This window comes from Perognathus longimembris, chromosome 4, assembly GCF_023159225.1.
Source record: "Perognathus longimembris pacificus isolate PPM17 chromosome 4, ASM2315922v1, whole genome shotgun sequence".
Classification (NCBI taxonomy): Eukaryota; Metazoa; Chordata; class Mammalia; order Rodentia; family Heteromyidae; genus Perognathus; species Perognathus longimembris.
In genome coordinates, this window is record NC_063164.1 from 79,019,697 (window position 1) to 79,037,265 (window position 17,569).

The 17,569-nt window shown below is 33.4% G+C and overlaps 1 protein-coding gene across 1 annotated transcript in view; it reads left to right on the forward strand.

The window, feature by feature from the left end:
- Lrp1b (LDL receptor related protein 1B) overlaps nt 1-17,569 on the forward strand; it is a 1,711,024-nt gene that overhangs the window by 1,228,933 nt on the left and 464,522 nt on the right. Inside the window, exon 33 of the mRNA XM_048345540.1 lies at nt 14,342-14,482. Coding sequence (XP_048201497.1) covers nt 14,342-14,482 — 141 coding nt within the window. The remainder of the gene's footprint in view (nt 1-14,341; nt 14,483-17,569) is intronic.

Genomic DNA, 17,569 nt, shown 5'->3' on the forward strand with positions numbered 1-17,569 from the left:
GGCCTAGGTTAAAGTGCTTTCATAGTATACATGAAACCCTGAGTTCGATTTTTCAGCACCACATATAAAGTAAAAGACATAAGTGGTGCTGTGGTTCAAGTGGCAGAGTGCTAGTCTTGAGCAAAAAGAAGCCAAGGACAGTGCTCAGGCTGGCAAACAGTACACTAAAAAAAGCAAAAGAAAAGCATGTTGTTTCCATATCTTGGAGTTGATTTCTATTAGCATAATTTTATATGATCTTATGTACATGTCTATCAAGATATTGATATCCTCTGCTAGGACTATCCCAGACATATAGTAATTACAGTAATTATAGTAATGAAGGAAACCATGAATTCTGTGTTTCACTGGATCTGGCTTATTTCACCTTTTTAAATTTACTTTTATTGTTAAGGTGATATACAGAGGGGTTACAGTTACATAGGTAAGGTACTGAGTACTTTCTTATTATACTTATTACCTCCTCCCTTGTTTGTCTCCTACCTTCCCTTATTTCACTTAATATGACTTTTCCAAGTTGTTCCATATCATATGCCATTCTTTTTAATGGAAGCGTAAAATTCCATTTTTATCAAATTTCTACAAATGTCCCTGATATACCTAAAGAAATGAACATTTCCACTGACAACCACTGCAATATGGCTTAATGAACACAAGGAAACTGAATTCTCAATTCCAAAGTGCCGGAGCCAGCTGGCAACAAAAGGGAATCCTGATTGAGGGGGCGAGGATTAAAGAAAAAGAAAGACACAAGACAAGAGACAAAAGACAAAGGATGGGGTTCTGTAGGTCTGAAGCTCAAGACTGTAACTCAAGACTGCAGCCCAGTTTATTCTTAACTTCCAGCTTATATACAGTTTAGGAAACAGGGAGTGGCATAGGATTAACTAAAGTTTAAGAAAACAAGAAGGCCCTGAAGTTGGTAACAAAAGGCAGTAAAACAAGATAAGGTTGAATGGTTTACATAAAATAGACTCTAGTGGACATAATAAAACATCTCTGGATTAGTGCTGTCCTTCAAGTAAGCCATGTCCTTGAACGTCCTTGAGATAACAACATAGCCAGAGGTCAGGATGAATTTTGTTGTCAGTTCCCTAAGCCATGACCTTGCACACCCTTGAGATAGGATGAACTTTGTTGTTGGCTCCCTAAGCCATGATGTTGCACGCCCTTGAGATAATCATAGCTGTTGGCTCCCTACATCAAAGCAGTTTCTCTTCCTGATTTCCTTAATTCCACCATAATCCTATGGTTACTCCAGCTATGTTGTGCTTTGTTGTTTTCCTCTATGACACTATTTATGTTTTCATAATGTAATAAATGTTTGCTTTCACTTTTGTTCTGCTGTGAGAATTGAATCTAGAAGCTCAAATCCATGTGGGCAATATGTCAGATACTGAGCTGTATACCCTCAGTACTGGAATAGATTATTTTATCTTATCACAGAAGGAAATTTCCTTTCTCCATAGTTTGTAATAACATTTTATTTCACATATTCTTCAATCATGACACATACAAAGGTATTCATACTTAACAGGTTTCAATAACTAATGGGACATTTGAAAAAATAAAACAATGAATTGGTTCATATTTTACTGAAACAGATACTAAAATGTAAAATGAGAAAAATTAGTAGCAGGTTATATTTGTTAATATAGCTTGTTAAATGTCATACATGCATGTAATTGTATATACATATATATATACACACTCATAGAATTGTAGATGCATGTATATGAAAAAATATTTTAGACTGTGTTTATTGCAAATAAACAGCTTAATGAAAGTAAACATAACTAACCAAACCTATGCAGAATGAAAGTGTTCAAGTCAAAACAAAGACTTTACAATTGCAACAGTGTTTCCAACTCTTAGAGGTATCTCACAGTTGTACCTAACAGCATTATTCCCTTTAATAACAATAATTGATAGTCTAAGAAGTGAAATATTTTGGTATTTAATTTACAAATCTTAACTCATTTAATTCTCACAGCAATTCCCTGAAAGCAGAGTCATTAACACTGATTAATTCAGAGGTCCTAGCTGAAGCTTGGCATGACTAAATTAATTGTTCAAAGCTCTGTAGCTTTGAACAATTAAATAGTGGAGCAGTCTCTCAGATTTCTGATACTAAGGATTAAAACACCATATTTCTTTTATGAATTTGTTCTGTAGATATGTTATATGTGCTGAGAAGTATGCAAAAAACACAATTTACCATAGTGCCTACAATAGCAAAAATCTGATAAACAAACATAAATCATAAACTCTTCTACATATCATTTTAAATGAACAGCTAAAATGATGGAAAGGCTACCAATAAATGCAAGACATGTACATGACAGGAAGCAGACAAAAGATACAGTACATTGGTTAATGGATCTTAATCAAGTTAAATTTATTTTCAGAATTCTGGAGGTTGCAAAGTCCAAAATCATGGCCTAGGTTGATATGATTCCTGATCAAGGCTCTATCCCTTGTCTGTGAACTGACTGCTGTGTTCCTCATATATGAGGACCTTGCATTCATGATCTCATTGCAAACTACTCACCTCCTAAAGAGTCCATCTACAAACATCATCACAATGGTTAGGGATTCAATATAAGAATGGGGCTGGGCACCAGCAGATACAAATTGGTCTGTACCAGAGCCAAGTCTAAGTATGGATTGACTCCCTAAATATAGCTTTAGTCACAAATAACTAGATTCAGAAATTTAAAAAATAATCCTATACAGCATCAATTTTCATCATATGGGTGCATTACTTCAATCAGGTATTTTTAACCAGTATAATGCACAATTTATCTTAGTACCTATTATTTAGGGAGGGTTGTCTCTGTTCTATACAATTTGCACACATTATTGCTAGCAGACCCAGTAACCATGCAATGGAGATAATGTGACTGCAGTATTACTTCTGCAGACAGGAGGTACTGTGAGGTCAAAGTTGAGTTTCTGTCTAACTCCAAAATACAGTTTTTTCTCATCAAACCAGTGATTGTCAATCACAATTCATTTTGCTATCAAACGATATTTAGAAATGTCTTCAAATATTTTGGGTGGTAACATCTTGTAGTACAGAGGGGATTGTGACTATTCTCTGGTGGACTGAAAAAAGGACAGGCGTCACCATATTTTAAAGCACAGAATAACTCTGGGTTGAGAAATCTGCACTCTCTAACCCTAATTGGCCAGTCACAGCTGTGGATTTTGCTGTTAGAAACAAAGAGCCATTTTTATGCATTTTTATGCCAAAACAGAGACTGTAAAAAATAAAAGTGAACCTACGGTGTTTCTAAACACAACTGATAGTATAAAATTTTCTTTCACAATAAAATGTACCAGAAAAGGAAGGAAAAATAATGTGCTATTGTTGTCTTATTTTTTTGATATGTAATTTAATGAAAAGGAGGCAGGATTTTTTGCTTTTTTTTTTTTAACACTTATATGTTGCCCTTACCATACTGTGAATAGTCAGATATATGTGAATTTTTTTTTTTTTGGCCAGTCCTGGGCCTTGGACTCAGGGCCTGAGCACTGTCCCTGGCTTCTTCCCGCTCAAGGCTAGCACTCCGCCACTTGAGCCACAGAGCTGCTTCTGGCCGTTTTGCGCCGCTTCTGGCTGTTTTCTGTATATGTGGTGCTGGGGAATCGAACCTAGGGCCTCGTGTATCCGAGGCAGGCACTCTTGCCAGTAGGCTATATCCCCAGCCCCAGATATATGTGAATTTTAACCCATTTGTTGATTTGTGGACTTATAAAGTGTCAGTATTGAGTATGATATTATTTAAGTACCAAGTGCACAGTAAGATATCATACAAGTAAAAAATTTCCAGACAATTAAGCAGACAATCAAGAGGAATGAGAGTGGTCAGATAGGAAATGAAACCACTAGAAATAAGTCAAGCCTAAGAATAAGAAGTACAGGTTTGGGTTAGATCTTAAGGGCCAGAAAACTACAATTTTAAATAAGGATGTCATGACATTTATCTTAACACATACTATAAATATATGTTTGTGAAAATTAGACAAAACTCTCAAAGATAGAGGTCATCATACAGATGAGAGAGACCATACACACAGAGAGAGACCATATGATAGAGAATTGGAAATGCAAGCCTGGGTGACAGCATGATGTGATACTATTTTTTTGTATATGGATTATTCTCTCCCTTATACAGATGTATGGAAAATGATTGTCTGAAAGTAGCATGACACATATATATTTAGCAATATTACACTGAGTTCCATTAACTTGTACAATTAGTGTGGACAACGATTACCATAAAATTAAGGTTAATAAGAAATGAACATCTGGGTTGGACTGTAGTTCAGTGATAGAGCACATGCTTAGCATTTATTAGCCTCTTAATTCTAGCCCCCAGCACCAAACAAAAAATAAGAAGAAGAAGAAGAAATACAAATAAGCTGACCATAGTTTTAAACATCATTGCTATAGCCCAAATCAGTTTTTTCTTCTTTAAAAAATTCACAGGTATGTGACTTGCACCCACTTTGAGTCTTTTATATTTTTTAAAAACATTCTGATCCATCAGGTTTTTTCAGTATTGATATTATTCTAATGAAATAAAATAGAGTATTATATAGGTTGAGATAAAGCAGAAACCTACATTTTCACATGAAATATTAATAGTTGTACAAGAGTTTACAATTCCATAAGTCAGGTTACAAGTATAATGAATCTTGATTGTGCTTGTGATTTTCATATATATGGAATTCTTAATTATGTTGAAATTAGTTCTCCATTTATTTTGCTTATTTCCTATACTAAGTGCTGTCATTAATAATTTTAATTTAAATGGGAAGAAGAAAAAAATCAGTGAATACTATTATTGCAAGCTTTTATATAGTTTTATAAAAAATTATAGAACATAAAAACAAGCAGTGAAAGTAATCAATTATAATGAATTAAAATTGACTTTGAAATATTTTTACCTTGTTTTCTTTTCAAATGTTCTAAAATAAAATTTAAAACTTGAATGATTTATAATGGTGTTTCCCCAACTAAAATCATCTGATATATATCAGAACAAGATGGACTTTTGGGGATAGAATAATGTCTAGACACCAGTTTTTTGCAATCATCTATTTATGACATGTCATTTTTTGGAAAGCAATCTCAGCGAAGGCAATGCTTGTGAATACTTTTTTTAATTTAAGTCTTTATAACAGATTAGAGAAAAATAATTACAGTTATTGACTATCTCAATAAGTAGAAAACTTAATTTTCTTAGACGTATGTATGACCATTTGCGCAATTATCTGGGATTTTTTATAATATTGTTTAGACAGTATGTTCTAAGAAAACACACATTACAAAAGGCTCAAAAATAAACTTATTAAATAAATTTTAAAAGTACTTTAGTTACTTAAATATTGTTTGCAACTACTTTTCTGCATAAGATCCAGTGATTCAATTGTTACATCCATACTGCATTACATCTATAACATGCTATATGCAATTCACTGTATTTTATTTTATTTTATTTTTTTTTTATTTTTTATTTTTTGGCCAGTCCTGGGCCTCGGACTCAGGGCCTGAGCACTGTCCCTGGCTTCTTACCGCTCAAGGCTAGCACTCTGCCACTTGAGCCACAGTGCCGCTTCTGGCTGTTTTCTGTATATGTGGTGCTGGGGAATCGAACCTAGGGCCTCGTGTATCCGAGGCAGGCACTCTTGCCACTAGGCTATATCCCCAGCCCAATTCACTGTATTTTAAATGCACTATAATTACACTACATATTTCAAGTGATGCATCTTTTAAATTGTAGTGTTCAAAAAGAGATGTTACTTTGAGGTACGCTTTTGGAATGTCATTTAGCTCAAGGAACTTAAAATACATCCACCTAAAATTTTCTATGCCATTGGTCTTCTAATTGCTATATATTATTCATTAAAGTAACAGTAATACATGAAGTATTATCCAGGCAATTTGTCTAGCACTAAGTACAGTACATAGTTGTCCTCTCTAAGTACTCAAGCTAACATTAATGAAAAGTTAGGGCCCATCAAAATTTACATTAAAAGTACTATGAAAAGTCTCTAAAGGACTATATATGACATTTTCCTAGCAATTTTTGTCACCTTTAAAGGCTGTTTTCCAAAAGGTTGCTCTTCTTAATGCTAATTATTTAGCTAAAAATAGCACTATTTTTGTAAGCAGATTATAATGTGATCAGAAAATGTTCTCATTAAAATAAATGGAATAATGAAGCCAGATTATCATTTTTAAGAGATTTAAGTAATGATTCCCTTTTGTAAGCTAGTGATTTTTAAAACATTTTTTTGTAACCATTTTTAGGAAAAAGAAGAAAGAAGATGTTCAAAATTAAAAACTTTTTCAGAGTTAAGAGATGATTGCAATATGTTTTTCTATGTCTTTGAATGTAAAGAGACATAGAGGTTGGGAATGAAAGAATATCCTACAATGGCAGTAGATGGCTGGATTATAATTGTTCTGTCTTATCCTTGGAGGATGTGCCAAAACTTCCAATGGTGCCTGAAATCATAGGGAGTCCATTTGATCCATGCATGGATATATGTGATAACATTTAATTTACCAATTAGCTACACAGGGAGAATAACAATAGATACTGTCAATATTGAACCATTAAAATACTGTAATCAAAGTCATGTGAATGTGATATTTCTCAAAATTACTTTCTGTATTAACGCACCTTCTCAGTCATGATGTGAGATGGCACAATGCTTCTGTTGGGATGAAACGGTGTAACTGACTTGTCCCTCATATACACTATGACTCTAACTTTTTCAGCTACAGTGCAAAAGCACAACTAGCAAAAATATTTTTTCCTTCTCAACTTCATGGACAGATTTGTTCTTAATAGGTCTTAGCAACAAATGTTCTATAGTTGTATTATTTTCCTTGTTAAGTGGAGAAATTTTACATCTTCACTATATGAAGTACTTTATGCCCATTTGGCAGGCACTACTCTTGTGCTTTGAGGTCATAATTAAATAAAATAATGGTACTGGATCACAAGTTCTGTGAAAGCTATATCAGTTATTCTGATGGTCAAAATGACTACTGAAGTGAATAATGGGCAAAGAGTGAATACAGTGTGGAGTAGTTTGAATAGTACATAATTAAAAAGGTGTGAGGTGTTTATTTCTGGAACTTTTTATGGTAAATTTCTGGAATACAACTGGCAGTTTTAAACTCAAGGGTGTACTATTAAAATACAATTACATCTAAATTTTAATTAGAGCCTAAAAAATTTCTCAAAAGAAACAGAAAGGTAATTCTGTTGTCTGCTCTTATACTGTAGATAATGTATCATTAATTCATAACAAATATCTTGGAATGATGCCATATATTTACATTTAATATATATTTAATAGTGACTATGCCTCCAAATCATTCATCACATTTACTAAGAATTCCCCTACTTTGAGTGGATTTCTCATAATCAGAATTCACTACAAAAAAATCTAGTTAAGATGAGAAAAATAGACAAAAATCATTGTATTTGGTCAGCATAGAAATGATATATATTTCAAGGAGCTTTCCTGACAACAGTGTAAAAAACACAAGACAAAAAACAAATACTGTTTTGAGTGACTACTATCTGTAAATATGCAACATTTATTCTATTATTTAACCAGTAGAAGTATGAGAAATATTCTAATAAAATGTCCTCACTATTTCTACATTAAAATAATGCAGATTATGAGTTAAAAACTGTCTTTAAGAAAACAAATTTGCTGGGCACTGGTGATTAATTCTTTTAATCCTAGCTACGCAGGAGGATCTGAGAATCATAGTATAAGGCCAGCGCAGGAAGAAAAGTTTAAGAGACTCATATTTCCAAAAAACCTCCAAGAGTTGAGCTGTGACCCAAGTGGCAAAGTGCTAGCCTTAGACTTCAAACACCAGGACTGCCAAAAATAAAGGAAAGAAACAAAAAGTTGTTTCCAAGTTTCAATCTTAGCAGTTTCTAACTTACCACTAATATTATTTGTATAACTATTGTACAAACTCAAAAGTTGTTTTGAAACATTTAGGTGTAGCCTAGAGATATAGTTCAGTGACTGCTTAGCTGACAAAAGCCCTGATTTCAACTCTTGTGAAAATAAAATCAGCCAAATAAACAGAATTATTTCTGGTTCACCTTATTGTCCTTGATTTTTTATGTCTATTGTAAGAAAAAAAATTGCTCCAAAATATAATTCCATTGAAAATCAATTCAATTCCAATAATCTTATTGGTGTTAGAATATTGTCTATCTAATAAATCTACTTATACTACTAAAGATCTATTGTAGCCTAAAAGCATTGAATTATAAAAGTTGTACATAATTATATAACTCAAGGTTTTTTCTAAATGGCTATAGCTTAAACAAATGCCTTTGTTAATAGAATTTTGATTATTTTGCTATTTAAACTGTGATGGTTAATATTCTTCTTATATTGTGTTTCATTATGCTGATAACTTTTGAGGTAAAGGGAAAAAATTAGTGAAAATACAATAATATTGAGTATTTTTTGTATTACCTTTAAGTATCTGTACAAAGGAGTTGCCTTCCAACAAAATAGTTTATGAGGAAAATGCATCCTGGTCAATTATTTATTTAAAGTCAACTAAATTGGGGATATATGGTCCTGGAAAATCTTAGGATCTGATATCATCTCCCAAAGTAGAGTTTGGTGTAAATGAATATGCATAGGAAAAAGGCTCAGGCTCCATTCTTTAACTTTAGTTTAAATTTTCCTGAGACCACTGGCACATGGGATGGGCCTGCCTGCTCTGAATGTGGATAGCATCATCCAGTAGATAAAAGCTTGGGTGAAAGAAAAGTAGTAGAAAGTATCAGTACAAGGTTCCTTGTTTTCTCTCTGTGTTTTGCTCTCTTAGAGTGAGCAGGTATTATATATCAGATATTTCAGCCTCAAGTCAAGTTTAACAATAGAGCCAGCCAACAACTGTTGGAAACCTCCAAAATTACAAGTCAAACTAAAATTTTCTCCCCCTTAGGTTGCTTTCTCACTGGTATTTTGTAACAGTGATGAAAAACTGACTGAAAAAATATATTAGCAACAAAAATCACATTTTTGGATCTTCTATTGCTCTGTTTGTTTTTAAACAGTTTTTATACATAGGATGTTATTATTTGTAGATCTTGCAATGGTTTTAGATATAGATAGCATTTATGACTTGAATAATTTACAATTTTTTAGCATTTGCATCATCTGCCTCTTTCTTGCTATCTGAATTACCATGCATCATGTAATGCATGCAAGTTATGTTAACCAAAACTGTCTTTCTCAAAACATATGTTTAAATACCTAGTTTTCTTTGTTTTATTCAAAATGAAATCATTTTCACACCTTTGTCAATTAAGATTGTTGAGTCTGAGACTTTTTAAAGTCTCTCATAAAACTGAAATCTTAATTGTGAATAGTAATATATGACATATAATATATAATATATTATAATCTGATACATATGATTTATTCACGCAAATATATACATGATATATGGTTCTACTGAGAAATTGGAGCTGGTCTCTAGTCTTGGAGACCTACAGATGTCCTTAATTATGGCAATGTCCCAATGTAGTGTAGGGAATCACTTGAAAAGAAACAGGTGCATGTTTATCTATATACTCTGGCCTCTGCTTGAAAATTCAGAAATATTCTATCAAGGGAGCTCCAATCTGATGAATTTTTCTAATTACTTCCCAAAAGATTCACTTCTACAAACCATATTCAAAGTAAGTTTCCACTGTTTCTGATTAATTTAACAAGATGTAGCATTGGGGGACACACTAGAACCCTATAAAAACCATATGAGGATTGTTCAGAAAATATCAGGATATAGATTATAAATTCTGTCAAATTTATATTAACCTATTAACCAGGTAAAAATATGGGCAAACACAGAAGTATAGTTCAGATCCAATAAAATACAACCACAACATAAGATGAATAGTTTAACAAAAATGTTTAATACAAATGTGAATAATTAAAATGTTCTTGTAGTCTGAATTGTTATTGACCTGAGTAGTTTCTTTTTCCCCTTTCCTCCTTCTGCATCTTCATCTTTTCCTCTTCCTTGTGAAAATTGGGAAAGAGCTAGTGTCACTGAATAAACTCTATTTTTCATTTTCTAAGCATCCCAGTAAGCAGTCGCTCACATTTTCTTGTTTTGACAATGGATTCCTTCCGACACTTTCATTCTCTCCCTCATCAATACATTGCCACGAGACCAACCTATCAATTTGAAAACGGAATTATCTCTCCTTGTCAGGTTTTCCTCCATGTGACCTTCACTTTCAATGAATTGAGAGTTTAAGGTTATAGCACTCAGTCCAAAGTCATAAAAGCTTGCCAGCAGACTCTGGGATCTCTTCTTCATTAGTTTCCACCTTCATATCCTCCAAATTATCTGTTTCAGATAAAAGTAAACACTAGTGCATAGGCACGTAAAAGAATTGTAGCTCTATTCCTTTCATTAAAAAAAAAAAGTTTTACATGGGGCTTTGGACAAACTGCAGAGTGATGCTCCAAATGAGACTAGCAGCTAACCAGGCCAAGAAGCCCTGGTGTACAGGCCAAGCCAACTCTGTCCTACCAGGAGTAAGGTCATTCCTGATTTGTAATAGTTGAAAAGCAAAAATGAGGGGTTTTTTTTTTGTTTTTTTTTGTTTTGTTTTTTTACAAAACTTTTAGATTCATTCTGATATGTAGGAGACATTACTTCTCCTCACTTCCATTATCGTTTTTCTTCTTGTAGCATTTGGGGAATTTCCTTCCATCTTTATCCTATATCATAATAAATCTACTCTTGGAAAATGGAAAGCTGACAAAAAATAGCTTCTGAATTGCTGATAGAGTTCAGGGGAAATAACAAAGCAGATGATGAAAATCTAAGTAGATATCATGGCTGGGATTTTTGCTATGATAATAGATGTGGCAAGAGGAAGTCATTGGAGACTGAACAACATGCTCTGATTTGCATTTTACAAAGATTGCTCTCACGTTTCCTGGGCAACAGTGAGGAATGAGAAGTGATGAAACTTTAACCTAAACCGGTTTTGTGCAGAATGGGAGGGAAGAAGGCATTCCTGAGACAACACAGACGAAAAATTAACTGGGTTCACTCAGTTTATTGGGCATTGGACAGGCAGCAGAGGTATCAAGGGAGAAAAGTTGACTAAACTTTACATCTGATGATCTAAAAGACATGTTCACCATGAAAAGTCTCCTGGGAAAGATGCATAACTGAATAAAAGGTATTTACTTTATTAATATAGAGATAACTGTTGTGCGAGAAACACAAATCACCTACAAAGTGAGGACAAGTGAAGGATAGCTAAGCACAATGTACAGTTTTTCATACTCCCAACACATATTCTCAAGCACTAGAAACAATCTCAGATTTAAGAGTATTTCTTGAGATGTTTTATTTTGCCATATTAATTTAAGGTGTAGATATTCTTTGAATTGATATTATAAGATCTGAAGCTACATATAGCTGTCTCAAGTCCCCTTAGTAACATGCTATACTTCTTCCACCATCTTCCTTATGTCCATAGCCTACGGTCTGGATTTGATGCCATTCTCCTTGACTCTCTTTTCATCACAACATGTAGGGAACTTATTTTCATGTCATTATTTCTTACTGTATGTTCTTTCCCAGTTTTCTCTCTTGTTTTACTTAAGTAAATATTCACAGAGCTTTCTGAGATAGAGGCTGGTGAAACAAAGTTATGAAGACAATTTCCAGACTTATCTTTATTTTACACTTGTGTTATATTTGTTGGGCATGGAAATCATACTGGAAATAATTTTGTATCCGATCTTACAAAGTATGCTTGATCATCTTGTCAATTTTTACATTGCCATTGAGAAGGCTGATGGTTTCTGCTATTCTAACTTGGGTCATTAACTACCCTTGCTTTCTGGAAAATTTTAGAATAATTTCTTTGACCTTATTATTCTGTCATTTCATGTGTCTGTGTTCAACTTTTCTGCTGGGAATTCATTTAGCCATTTCAGTGAAAGATATTCCTTAAGGAGTAAAAAAGATGTTAATCATTTTTTTCTTGATTTGTTCCCATTTCCCAAATAAACCAATATAAACCAATATAACCTACATAGACTTATATATCAGTGAGCATTCAGTATTCTTTTCTTTCTTTTCCTTTTAATTTCCTTGAAAATTTCTTTAGCTTTTACTTTCTATTTGTTTATCCTTCTGCTGTTCACTTTAGCATGTAATTTCTATTATTTTCCCAAAATACTTATTATTTATTTCTTGTTTTCTACTTTTTTACTGTTTCTGTTTGCTCTGGTATTTGTTTCTCATTAATCTGGTTTCTTGACAATAATGTGGTTGCTGTGATTTTCATAATCCATGTGCATTATGGTCACAGTGGGACAGTGTGGAAAGATAATATTATATCATTAAGAAGTGGGTCGATGAAAGATTTTGAGTCAATGCTTGAGTATTATTATCCATAACACACATAAAACCTTGGGATATACCCTCAAACCATACTCTCATATTAGGAATGCCCAATGTTAACTGAGCAAACACATAATAGGATACTGTGAGTTAATAAGACAGGATTAAGAAGAAGGATCGTAGTAAGAATAAATTTGTTAGGTAGAACTTAAAAATGTGGTCAATTCTTAATCTGATATAGTATGTTATCAGTAGATTTTGAATTTCTTAATATAAATAGATGTAAGAATAACTTTGTAAAGGAATACAACATCCTGGAATTATTTTTTCCAGTTTACTTGTAGTTTTATTATTATATTGGTCACTACTGAGATAATGTCTCATCCTAGTAGGAAAATTAGGCTCTTCATAAGCAAAGGAGTCATGAGTGGTGGTCCTTAAGGAAATGATTATTAGTACTTGGTTTTTCTCTCATTTGTTTTCCCACCCTGTGCCAGTTTTTCAGAATATAACTAATTATCCTCAGTATGTTAGATTGGCACATGCCATGTTTTGTGCTACTTTTAGGAGCTCCACCCACCTAAAACTTCTGTTGCCCATGAGGAATCACAGGAGGCCTGGAATTGTTACTGTTGTCCCAAAATTAATTTTGTCTAACAAGGTTAAAGGAGCATGTTGACTAAACAAAAGGAACATCTACCATAGGTAGACTACTTCCAGGTGGGCTACTTCCAATGTCTCCTCCTCTTCCTCCTCCTCCTCCTCCTCCTCCTCCTCCTCCTCCCCCTCCTCCTCCCCCTCCCCCTCTCCCTCCCCCTCCTCCCCCCTCCTCCTCCCCCTCCCCCTCCCCCTCCCCCTCCTCCCCCCCTTCTCCTCCTCCTCCTCCCTCTCCCTCTTCCTCTCTCTCTTCTTCTCCTTCTCATCCTTCTCCTTCTCCTTCACCTTCTTCACCTTCTTTCTTCTATTTGTTCTTGGCCATGATACTTTTAGAGTGCATTGAGTTTAGTACAATACTGAGAAAATTTGATTGAATTTTTTTTTTAAATCATGCCACCAAACTTCCATTAAAAACATGTGGCTTTCAACAAATTTATTGTGTGTTTGTGTGTGTGTATATGCATGTGTGAGAGACAGAGTATGTGTATGTGTGTGTTTATTTGTGTGTATTAGGATTTGAACTGAAAGTCATGTACAGTTGCTCTAGTTGAACAATGCTTCTTAATGTTCTCACTCAAATAATACACTCTCTTTATCATGGAATAAAATGCAAGTTATTTTGACTTAGAACTGTCATCATAATCTTAGAAAGGTTATCAGTCTCTCCCTTTTGGAACATCATTTCTATTTGGAGAGTCCTATTTTTCCATATTAAGGAAACACTGTCAAGATTATATAATGACAATAGGACCACCAGTAGTGCAGGGATGACTGAGAGCTGTTCTGCATCAGCTGTGCTGTGAAATGTTCTATGCAACTGAAAGGTTTTATTTGTGAAATATATTTTTGTTTTCAAGATTTATTATCTTTGAATCTGCTTGACGCGAACCATAATAAATCCACAAAGAAACAGACTTTTTGGTAGTAAAATTAAGTATATAAAAATAAAGTCTTATTCTATGTTAGGAATGTGCATTCATTCACAAGATAATATTCCTTTTTAGGAAAATCCAATGGTAAATGAAGAAGGCCTTACTGAAGAAGGAAGAGAAAATCATGAACAATAAAAGTCATTGTGCTTTTCCTTGTTAAACATCAAAATTATTTCAGTGTTTCCATTAGAAACTTAAGTTGCAAACAAAACAAAAGAAGTCAAGAAGCATAACAATGACTAATTGTTATGACTTAGTAAATTGATTTTCTCCTACATTAAAAAATATCCTTATTTCATAGATAAGAAACTCTGGTGGGCAGATCAAAACTTAGCACAATTGGGAACCTGTAGCAAAAGAGATGGAAGGAACCCAACCATCCTACGAAATAAGACTTCTGGTGTGGTTCACATGAAAGTGTATGACAAAGAAGCACAGAAAGGTATGTTTGGCTGTAATAATTAGTGCCATATTTTGAGAGTATTATACCCTCTTTGTTCATGTCTTAACAACATAAGGCTCTTACTCTTGCTTCTAATAAAAGAAGAAAATTACTGCTTAATATTGGAGAACTATCTTTAACATAAGGTCCATAATGAGCTTTCTAAACATTGGCAAAGCAGTTCTAGAAATCTTAATTCGTTAGATTTTCAAAGAAGTTATGCCAGTACTTGATCAAATATTTTTGAATACCTAACAACATCCCAGCAAAATACGTTTAGTATATAATTAAGTTTGGAAACCAAATGAATTACGAAACTTCAAGTGGACAATATCGACATAATTTCATGTCCCAAAGCACGACATTGTTTGGCTCTGTGAGCAATTCAAATTTTTGTTTTTGCTTGTCCAAATGGTGTGCAGTGAAATGGAGTGAGAGAATTAACAGATGGTTTACATAGGTGGACTTGTCACGCTGCCCAAATGGCAATTGGATTAAAGATGACAGCCAGGGATACTGCACACCTGCTAGTCTTTTCTTAGTTTTTGCTTCATGATCATGACATAATATAATTCTCTTCATCAAAGAAATCTTTGCTCTATTCTATTTCCTTATTTTAGTATCTGCCATGAAAATCTGGCTACATATTCACTTGCCTTAGGGGAAAAAATGAAAAAAAAATCTCTTTAGACACTAGGAAAAGATTTGTATGTGAAAGATACAGAGTGCTTAAACCAAAGTAGACAGCTGTAGGGGATAGAGAAGAGAACAAGGGGATGACCATTGTAAGCATGTGACCCCTTGAGCACGAAGGATTTCCTGGTGATAACAGCTGGGGGTCTGCTTGCACAATTGGGAGGAAGTTAAGACCAGACCAGTATCATGTGGACCTGTCCAGTGATGACCACAGGGTAAATTTTGGTCTGGAATCCTTATGTTTGAGGCCAAGAGGATTTTTTTAAATAAGAAAAGTAAACTGAAATGCGTGGTTTAAAAGCTTATCTTAAAAAAAAAAAAAAAAAAATGGTTGCTAGGTTTTATTCTTTTTTTTTTTTTTTTTTTTTTTTTTTTTTTTTTTTTTGGCCAGTCCTGGGCCTTGGACTCAGGGCCTGAGGACTGTCCCTGGCTTCTTCCCGCTCAAGGCTAGCACTCTGCCACTTGAGCCATAGCGCCGCTTCTGGCCGTTTTCTGTATATGTGGTGCTGGGGAATCGAACCTAGGGCCTCGTGTATCCGAGGCAGGCACTCTTGCCACTAGGCTATATCCCCAGCCCCTAGGTTTTATTCTTGAGAGCACTTCAACTCCAGAACTTTAATGCATGAATCTGTATAACTTTTGGACATTTTTAAGCTTTAACTTTTGAATCATGATCAGAGTGTTGTAACTAACAATTCCATAATATGATAGTTTCTGTATTAAACAAGGAAGACAAAGGGTGAACCAATGCATTAGTGATACTCAGAGTATAATATGTTGGAAATGAACTTTGCAGCTGAGTGGGATGTGGAGTTGGAGTGAGGGAAAGCAGGAGAAAATGAGGGAGTGATAAAAATGTACTTGTTTCCTTCCTTATGCAACTGTAACTCCCTTGTACATGTAAAATAATTTTTAAAGTAAAAAAAATGAGTAAGTTAGATTGATGTGAAGCTCAATGGTTTAATACTTGCTAACTAGCAAGAGACCTTGGTTTTAAACCCAAGGACATAATAAATATGTAAAAACAAATACATAATTTTACTAGCATTCACTCACATGGAATATATTATATAGTTCTGAGTAAATTATTAGTATTCAGTGAATAAATATATTTTATGGATTTTCAATATATTTTTAAATATAAAAACATGGAAATTGTAAATTACTTCAGAATGAATATGAAGAAGTCAGAAAATTAACACACAAAGAAATGTATACGGGGTATAGTCTAAGCTCATGTGATTCTATCTGAAAATACAGTAGACAGAGCGAGAAAATACATTTTCAATCTAAGCAGAGCAACTAAGAAAAATATATGTGACACTTTAAAAAAATGAACAAGTATATCTTTTCTTTGAAACTATAAATCAATGTTTGAAGGCATACTTTCAATGAAATACGTGGAAGGAAATATTTAATGGCTTTTTATTTTTCTTGACTCTGTTCTCATTAGTACAATTTTCTTTATCTTAAATATTTGACTCTGACAGTATAATTGGCTATTCTGTGCACTATGAAAGTGTCACCAAACTCATGAAAGCATCTACTGCTTAGAAATTAATGATATACATGTATAAAAATATAATAATGGAACCTTTTAAGATTGGGAGGGGTATAGTTAGAAAGAAAATGTCATCAAAATATACTGTAGAGCTATATGGACATAAAAAATAAAAACATTTTCTACAACTAATACATGCTAATAAAAATGTTTAGAATGTAAGCAAAAACATTACAAAAAGAAAACAATGATATATATCAAACTTAAGATGCAGTGAAAAAGCACTTTATAAGTAGACTACGCTGATAAAATCATCAGTATTAATGGCAATCCCATTAGCAGAATCACCACAGGTAGTTTTAAAGCTTCATTAATGTGAAATATGAGCAATTTAGGAGTCTTTAAGGTGTTGCCATTACTACCTCTTTGGACTTCAAACTACAGTTAGCTACTTCATTTATCATTTCTGACAGAGATCACTGGAGAGTTGAGATTTCTTGTTAGTCAAATGGACTTTTAAGCTCTAATAGTCATCTGACGCATGAGTGTTGGATATTAATAGCATTACAAGTATTAAAAATATGTCTACATTTAAAGTTAATAACAATATAAATTATGATTTAAAACACTAAATATAAACAGATTAAGATACAATAAAGTCCCTTATATATGTATATATTATGTATCCACTATAAGTTTCTTCATAAACTATTTAAAAATACATATTGTTAGTGCTCTGCATAACTATTAAAATGGTAATTTAATTTTTATCAACCAATAAATATAATAAAACATTATTAGTTTTGGATTGTAATACTTCTGGTATTATCAAGGACAATATAACTTCTCATCTCAATTCTTTAATTTAAAAAATATTTAAAACATTTGAC